Below are 8,359 nucleotides of genomic sequence, written 5' to 3'. Positions count from 1 at the left end.
GCAGAGTCGCCCACCCCCGGAAATGGCACCCAGGCGTCCGGCAGAGGTCCCCTGCCCACAGAGGGACCCAAGACTCTACAGAGCCCCCCACACACCCCAAAAGAGCCCCACAGACCCCCCAAAATAGTCCCGGACCCCCTCCCCGCTCACCTGCGTGTCCCGCGCTCCGGGGGGGCGGAGCCTGGAGGGGGCGTGGCCGTGTGGGGTGGGCGTGGTCTGGTGCGGCGCAGGCAGGGCCGCCCGGGCCCGCCAGGGGGCGCTGCGGAGCCCGCGGAAGGGAGGATGGGACGCGGTGCATGCCGGGAGCTGTAGTCCTGCCGCGCTGCACGCCGGGAGCTGTAGTCCCGCCGCCCCCCCCCGGGTCCCCCCGGTGTCCCCGGGCCCCGCGACCCCCCCCCCGAACCCCGCCGCGGCTCCCGCGGGGTCCCGGCCCGCCGAGCAGCGGCTGCCGGGAGCTATAGTCCCGCCGGGGCTGGCGCTCGGCCGCGGCTCCATTTTCTGCTGCTGCCCTGCCCGTCCCCCCCGGGGCTGGTCCTCGGGGACACCAAGGGGTCCCCGCTGTCCCCTCTGCAGGGATCCGGGCACGGCCAAATCCTCCCCCCCGGGCTGGCCTCTCCCCACAGGGTTGTGTGTGTGGAACAGGGCAGTGGCCATGGCCCTGAGCCTGCCAGAGCTCAAGGAATGTTTGGACAACACTCTCAGGCACATGGTGGGATTTTTGGTGTCCTGTACAGGGCCAGGGGCTGGACTCGATGATCCCAATGGGTCCCTTCCAACTCAGGATATTCCATTACTCCAGAGGTCAAGGAGTGCTTGGACGTTGGGATTTTGGGATTTGGGAGAATTTTGGAGTGTCCTGTGCAGGGACAGGATTCAATGAGCCTTGTGGGTCCCTTCCAGCTCAGAATATTCCAGGATTCCATGGTTTCTATTTTATTAAACATCTCCCCTCTGAAACCTCCCCCTGGCTCTTTCCCAGTCCCAAGTCCCAGCCCCTGCTCCCTCCCAAGAGCAGCCCCAGATCCATGTGCTCCAGCCCCACACCCCAGAGCTGCCAGAGCCCTTCTGGGCAGCCCAAAGGGTCCCCAAAACCACCCAAGGGGTTGGGCAGTGGCTGACCTAGGGCCCGGAAAGCGCTTTAAAAAGGCAAGAATCGCTTTTATTTCAAATCAACTGCTCAGCCCCGAGGAATCACTAATACAAAGCGTTGCACCCACGGCAGGGCGGGCGCTCGGGGTCGGTACCGGGCTGCTCTGCATTCCTCTCTCTCTCTCTTTTTTTTCCTTTTTCTGTGGTTTTTTTGTTTGTTTGTTTGTTTTTTTCTTTTTTTTCCTTTTGAAATTTCATTTTTGGGGTCGGTTTCTGCCGTCCAGGAGCTCCGGACACGACGAGCCGGCGAGGGCGACGCCGGGGCAGCACCCGGGAGCCAGCGGGGTAGGATCAGCTCTCTGGGGAAGCTGCTACAGGCTGTGGGGGCCAAGAACAGACCCGGGCACGCTGTCACACCCCACCGTGGCAGGGATGCCCCCCCAGGCCCAGGGCAGGCAGGAGGAGCCTGGCTGTGGGGCACAGGGATCACCACACCACCCTCACCTCTCCTTGTGGTCTCTGACCTCCTCCTTGCCCTCCTGCTTGGCTTCGTTGGCGTCCGGCGCGTCGGCGGCGTCGCTGTTCTTCTCCCCTTCGCCCGGGTTGGCTTTGGGCTCCTCCTTGGGGGCCTCTTCGTTGTCCACCTTCTTCTCCCCTTCCTGCCCCTCCGCATCCTTGGGGCGTTTGGGGGAGTCCTGGGTGGGGGGAGAGCTCGGCTCAGCCCAGCCCCCCTTGCCCAGGTCCCCGTTGTCCCCAGTGTCCCCCCCGCTACCTCCAAAGCATCTTCCGCTTTCCTCTTGATCCCGGCTTTCTCGTTCTTGTCCTTGGACTGCTCGTCGATCACCAGCTTCCCCTCCTCGTCGCTGCTGCCCTCGGCGTTGCCCTTCTTCTCCCCATCCCCATCCGGCTCCCGCTCGGCCGCCTCGGGGCAGCTCTTCTTCTGGGTGGGCTGAGGAGACACCGGGGGCTCACAGAGGGGACACACGAAAGGGACTGGGGGGGGAAGGAGGCGCTGGGACCCTCCAGCTCGTGACCCACCTGGTAGCCGGAGGCTTTGACCGTGGGGTTGTTCTCGATCTCCCACAAACCTTCGCTGAACCCTTTCCGCTTGTTGGGTTTCCCGAACTTCTCCTTGCACTCCTCGTAGGGGAAAAGGTCTTTGGGCCCCAGGAATGCCCTGTGCCAGGGGGTAAAAGCGGTGAGGGGGGGTCTCTCCCAAAGCCCCGGGGTCGCCCATCCCATCAGCACTCCCTGGGCCCCGGCTCCCACTCACGTTTCGTGGGTCCCGAAGAAGAAGACTTGGTACTTATTGGAGGAGGATTTTACTGCAGCTTCTGGCATCTCATCAATCTGTGCCAAAAAGGATGGGGTGAGAAGGGAGGGCAGAGCCCCCCAAGGCTCCCCAGATCATCCCAGGACATCCCCCCAGCCTGGTGTCCCACCAACAGGCACAGCCTGGGGAGGGAGGAGAACACGATTCCTTGGGAATTCACCCACCAGCTGGCAATAGTGGCCAGTGGAACAAGTGGCTGTGCCCACCGGAGCGGGGTCACAGGGGTCCCCCTCTCCCACCCCCCCGTAAGCCCTTGTCTAGACCAGCTCAGACACACTCAGCAAATTCAGGCGCTGCCGGCAGTGCCAGCAGAGCCAGAGGCGTCACCTTCAGCCTGGGGCACAGGGATCAGGGTGCCCCAGGGGACACCGTCCTGCCACAGGGACCCCCCCAGCCAAAACGGGGTCACCAGACAAGGGGACAGCCCGGCAAGGGCTGTGGGGTCAGTGGGCAGACGGTGCCAACCCCATGGGCAGGTGCTGCTCCACCGAGCGTGAATAATCCCGAGGCGCCAAGCGGGAAGGGAGCGAAAGCAACTCTGGCTGCTTTTTATAGCATCTAAAAATAACCCCCCCTGCAGCCAGCAGCCATAAATTCCCTGAGAAAGCCTCAAAGGGAGGTGGAAGGAGCCGAAGGAGGATGCGGGTGGGGGTCTCGGGGCGGGCACTGGCACGTCACCAGGCTAGAAGGTGCCAGTGCCGGTGCCCAGGGGTGCTGGGTCCCATTCCCAGCACTCTGCTGACTCATGGCACAACCTTTCCCAAGGCACCACAACCCCCCCGGCTCACTGAGCCTCAGTTTCCCCAGCCAGCAGGGCCAGGGTGCTGCAACAGGACTCCTGTCACTGGGGTTTCTCCCCTCTTCCTCCCAGCATGTCACCAACCCATCCCAAATGCAATGGAGGGCCGAGGTTTTCTCTTTCTTTCGTTCCCAGACCTGGGAATGGAACCAACACGTGCCCCTTTGCCAAGGGGCAATGCTGGCACGGCCCCAGGGGCAGCCGGGCAGGAGGAGACACTGGCGAGGGGCTCCGTGTGGGCACTGGGACCCGGTGGATGGTTGGAGTGACATCCCATTCCAGGGTGGGATGTGCCTTTGTGCCATCCCCACCGCCCAAACAGGCATCCAGGCCATTCTGCACCCATCCTCTTGGATCCAGGTGTGTTTTGGGATTGGTGATGTGCCCTCAACCTCTGCACCCCCAACCCAGCGTCCCAGGGCCACCACCACCATCCTGCCCCAATGTCCCAATGCCCCCTGCTCCCCACAGGCACAGGAACATTCCAGGAGCAGGGATGGTCCCTGGTGGTGCTAAGGTCAGTCTGGCCCTGGCAGCAGCCTCCAGCAGGACCCTGGCCCACGGTGGCAGCCGGGAGCAGCAGCTCTGTCCCCGCGTGGCACCGACAGTGGCGGGGGAGGAGGAGGAGGAGATGTGACTCAGAGGGGCGGCCGCCAGCCCAGCCCAGCCCAGCCCAGCCCCACGAGGAGATGCTGCTGCCCAGAGGCCTCATTCCTGCAGGTCACTCCTGGGACAATGTGCCAAAGGCCCTGCCAGCCCCAAAGCTGAGGACACGGGCAGTGGAGACCCCCCGGCTGTGCCTTCCCCCAGCGAGTTTCCAAACCTTCCTCCCCAAGGAAAGGTGCCACACGGCAGGGACAGGGGTGGCTGGCACATGGCACTGTGTCCCTGAGCCCACCGCTGCCCATCCCCAGGCCGGGAATTGTCCTTGGCTGAGGGCACAGGGCAGGGGAAAGCCAGGATCACCCCTGGCCTCTGGGATCCCCCCACAGCCTGTGCCCACCAACATCAGCCCCTTATCAGCCCCTCCTGCACCCCAAGGGGACATGGTGGCTCTACATGGTGGCTCTATCTGTGACAGCAGGCAGGGACTGGGGCGCAGGGACATGGGGGAGGCAAGTGACACCCCGGTGGGGACACCGATAGCACAGGCGGGCACAAACCCACCCAAAAACCCCGAGAGGACTCACGGTGCCCAGAGCACGTCGCCACGAGGGCCTTGGCTGTTTGGAAACCACTCACCCCTCTGGACCCCCCCCACTGCCCAAATCGCCACGCAATGGGGGCCCAGGGCTTGAGGCACCACGGATGTCTGTTTGTCTGTCCCTGTCACTCCCTGGACGGTGGCAGTGGGGGTGACAGGTTGGAGTAAAGTCCACGGTGCCCATCGCTGTCCCCCCGCCAGCTCCTGCAAATGGCAGTGGTGCCACAGCCAGGCCTGGCCCAGGGTTCTGTGTCCCAGGGGCTGGGGGGGGCTGAAAACAAGAGCCTGAGACAGGTCCCCTGGGAGGGGAAGCTCTGGAGCGTGGCAGGGGAGGGACAGGCACGTCTGGACTCTGCCCCCAACCTCGGCACTTCACCTTTGCAACTGGTCCATGGAGCACGGCTGGATGCAGCCACCCTGCACTGGGAGCAGCCCCTCCCTGCCTCAGTTTCCCCACAGCAGGACAAGGCTGGAGTGAGGAGCTGGCTGTCAGGAAGGGGAATTAATGGAATTAACTCATGTGGGTCACACACAGCTGATGAAGCACGTGGGAGTGAGGGCCATGCACTGGGCTGGGGGCTGTGGCATCCCCGAGTGCCACAGCTGCACCCATAACACCCTTCCCACAGCTCTCCTCAGCCCTGGGGCCATCGCTGGGCCCAGTCCCAGCACCATGCTGGGCACTGGGCACTGGGCAGCAAACTACCCGGAGTCTGCTCCAAAGGGTCTGGCTGGCAGGATCCTGAGCCCACCACACACCCAGCCATGGAACAGGAGGTGCTTGGGGGGGCAATGCCAGGACCCCCGGTGTGGTGCCAACCCCTGGGCTGGTGCTCTGTCCCTTGCTGTGCTCCCACACAGAGGAAGGGCTGCACATCCAGCATGGACGGGAAGCATCAAAGGGCAGGTGGAAGTGAGAGTCCTACATCAAGGAACCTGTGGAGATGGGATGAGGGGAGGAGGGAGCCAGGGACCCTCTTCCAGGTGCCAGTGACTCACCTCCCTGCTCTTGTGCCTCAGTTTCCCCCATTTAACACTGCCTCTCTCAGGGAGAGGTTTCCACTGGAGGCGGGGGCTGAGCTGCTGGTGTTGGGGGACCATCCCCAGGGAATGGGCCAGGGGAATAACCCCCCTCCTTGCAGCACCACCGGCTCTCCCCCCCATTTCTTCCCCGGCCATATCTCTCTGCTCCAGCCACACCTGGTTGGAAACAAATATCCCAGCCAACGCCACGCGTGGCCGGGTAACGTTTCATCACAGCACCTGATTAGTCACGGGCAAACCCTGCCTGCTTCACCTGGGCTGATTAGTCACCGGGGGAGGGCTGTGCACCCCAAATCCCCCCCGGTGCAACCAGCACCCCCCGGGCTCAGCGAGGGCTGCCCAGGAGGGGGAAAACCTGCTCCCTGCCCACCTGAGCAGCTCCTGCCATGATGGTGGGCAGGGAAATCAGCCTCTGGGAGCAGAGTGGGGTGTGAAACCCGAGTGGCCCCGGGCACATCGCAGGCGCTAATTCGGTCCCCGGGAGCTCAGCCCCGACCCGGCGTCACCCCCCATGGGGGCATCTGTCAGAGGGGCTTTTTGGGGACCGGGGCCGAACCCCACCGGGATGGGATGGGTGGAGGAGGATGATGGGGCAGCAGGTCTGTGCTGGGGGCCCAGGGGAGCATCGCTCTTCCCCCCGGGAAGAGAAGCTGTGGTGGAAAAGCAGGCGGTGGTGGAAGCAGGCGGTGGTGGAAGCAGGCGCCGGGCTCCCAGGGATCCCTCTGGCTCCTCCTCGCAAAGCCGCTTTCAAATGCGCGTTGGGAGGCCAGTGCCAAATCCGAACGGCTCCCAACCCCCTCCCGGCCTCCCCGCCAGAACCCGACAAACCAAACAAAAGTTATTCAAACCCAGGAGGGGAAGGAGGAGGGGATGAGGGGGACGGGGGGGATCCTCGGCCTTTTAAAGCCCACCGCGCCGTTCCTCCCCTTTTCCGCTCAATTTGGGGTTTCCAGGCGGCCCCAGCGCCCTTTGCAGCAAGGCCGGGAGGGGAGGCGAGGGAGAGGGGGGGAAACACTCCAAGGAAATTTTAAACTGCATCATCAACCGCTTAAAAATAAACCAGCGCCGTGTCGTGTAGCCAGAGCTCCCCACGGCCCCCGGCCGAGGACTCAGCCCCCGACGGCTCCGGGCGAGTGCGGCCGAGGGGCTTCATCCCGGGGGGGTGCTGGGCTCATGGCACTGACACCCCCCCAGGCCCCGAGGGGCTCAGGGACCCCCACGTCTGCACAGCGCCCACGGCCGTGGCTCCGGTGGGAGCCGGGGGGACCGTGGTGCGGACACTGGTGGGGACACTGGTGGGCACAGTGGTGGGGACAGCAGCGGGGGCCGCAGGCGGCAGGGCCGGCACATGGTGGGTCCTTGACGTCCCTTCCCCCTTTCCCGTCCTAAGTCCTCAGTAATTATATCGATTTTCCAAAGCCAAACTCCCGGCGAGCGCTGGCACCTTCTCTGGCACCCGTGGCGAGAGGTAAGGCCACGCAGAGCCGGGGGCAGACGGTCGGGGACCTGCGGCCAGGCCCGGCTGGGGGGGGTTGACTGAGGCCCCCCCCCCAGGTCTCCAATCCCAGTCTGCCCCAAATCAGCGGCGAAGCAGAACGGGAGCGACCCGTCCCCTCCCCGGGGTCTCGCAATGGAGCGGGAAGGGGGTCGTGGTGCGGCCCCCACGTGGAAAAGAGACCTCCCGGTACCTGGGGGTCACCCCGGGGGGGTCGCCCCGGGCTGGCCCAGCGTCGTGTCCCGGTGCACGATGCGGTCCCGGTCACCGACCGGCCCGGGGTGGGGGTGTCCCCGCTCCCACGCGGTGGCAGAAGCCACGCGGTCCCCACCCCTGACCCCCCCCCCGGGAGAGAAATGAATAAACAGCACAAAAGGGGCCCGGGGGAGCCCGGGACGTTGTTCCCAACACATTAAATCCCTCCAAACCCAACGAAATGACCCGAAAGCGCCTCCCCAAACCCTCGGTACCGAGTAACCCCCGAGCCCGCCGGGCCCGGCCTTACATAAGGTGCCGGTAAAGTTGGATCCCCCGGTGGAAGCGGGGGCTGGGGGAGGTGAAGCCTGACCCCAATGTGGGCCCCCCCCCCTCCCGCCGTTACACGGGGGGAGCCTGACCCCGGTGCGCTCCCCCCCCGCCCCGGGGCACGGCGGCCGCCCGCGTTATGCAACGGGGAGCACCGTGGGGAGCACCGGGGGGAGCACCGGGGGGAGCACCGGGGGGGCTCCGGTGTGTCCCATCTCCCCCCCTCCCCCGTCCCCGGCTCCTTACCCTGGCAGGCCAGTGCGGGTAACCCTTCATCTTGGCGAAGACCAGGTCCCCGCATTTGTATTCCTTCTGCCGGTTGGACCGGGACATCTTGGCTGGCGGCTCCTCCCGGGACCGGGGGGGCGGGGGGAGGGGGGAGGAGGGGGTGGGGGGTGAAGGGGGGGAGGCAGCGGCGGCTCTGCCCCCCCCGGCGCGGAGCCCGGGCGGGGGGCGGCGGCGGCCCCGGGGTCAGCGGCGGCGCGGCGCGGCGGCGGAGGGCCCGAGCCCCATGCGGTTGTTTGTGTTTGAAATTCAATTGCTCCCTCCCTCCGCCGCCACCCTCCCCCCCCTTTCCCTTTTCCCTTCCTCCTCCTCCTCCTCCTCCTCCCGGTGGATGCGCTCGGAGGTTCGTGCAGCGCTGCCTTGGGCGCGCAACACCCACCGCCCGCCCACGGGGCCGCGTGTGCGAGGGGCGGGAACGCGGCCCCGAAAAAACCCGACGGGGACGGGAATGTCCCTCGGCCGCAGGTGGAACTGGGGGCCTGGGATGCTTCCAGGCCGGGCGTGTCACGAGGAGCGGGGACACGGCCCGGGGGGGGGACACGGCCCGGGGGGGGCACCCGGAGGGACGGCCCGGCCGCGGGCTGG

At 65.8% G+C, this 8,359-nt stretch overlaps 1 protein-coding gene across 1 annotated transcript; it reads right to left on the bottom strand.

Moving 5' to 3' along the window:
- Positions 1-1,137: 1,137 nt before the first annotated feature.
- On the bottom strand, positions 1,138-7,894 carry HDGF (heparin binding growth factor). The gene is made up of 6 exons (XM_027667703.1): positions 7,736-7,894; positions 2,363-2,439; positions 2,128-2,266; positions 1,862-2,038; positions 1,594-1,784; positions 1,138-1,467 (listed from the first exon to the last, which is right to left on the bottom strand). The coding sequence occupies exons 1-6, from the start codon at positions 7,820-7,822 to the stop codon at positions 1,461-1,463; spliced, it is 678 nt and encodes a 225-aa protein (XP_027523504.1). The 5' UTR covers positions 7,823-7,894; the 3' UTR covers positions 1,138-1,460.
- Between the last annotated feature and the right edge of the window lie 465 nt (positions 7,895-8,359).

Source organism: Corapipo altera, unplaced genomic scaffold (genome assembly GCF_003945725.1).
Source record: "Corapipo altera isolate COAL_440 unplaced genomic scaffold, ASM394572v1 106, whole genome shotgun sequence".
Lineage (NCBI taxonomy): Eukaryota > Metazoa > Chordata > Aves > Passeriformes > Pipridae > Corapipo > Corapipo altera.
The sequence above is the reverse complement of the archived record's forward strand: the minus strand, read 5'-3'. Positions and strand labels throughout refer to the sequence as shown.

Coding starts and splice junctions, on each gene's coding strand:
- HDGF (XM_027667703.1), bottom strand. CDS start 7,822: ATGTCCCGGTCCAACCGGCAGAAGGAATACAAATGCGGGGACCTGGTC. Junction 2,440..7,735: donor ACCCGCACTGGCCTGCCAGG/GTAAGGAGCCGG, acceptor TTTTTGGCACAG/ATTGATGAGATGCCAGAAGC. Junction 2,267..2,362: donor TTCTTCGGGACCCACGAAAC/GTGAGTGGGAGC, acceptor CCCCTGGCACAG/GGCATTCCTGGGGCCCAAAG.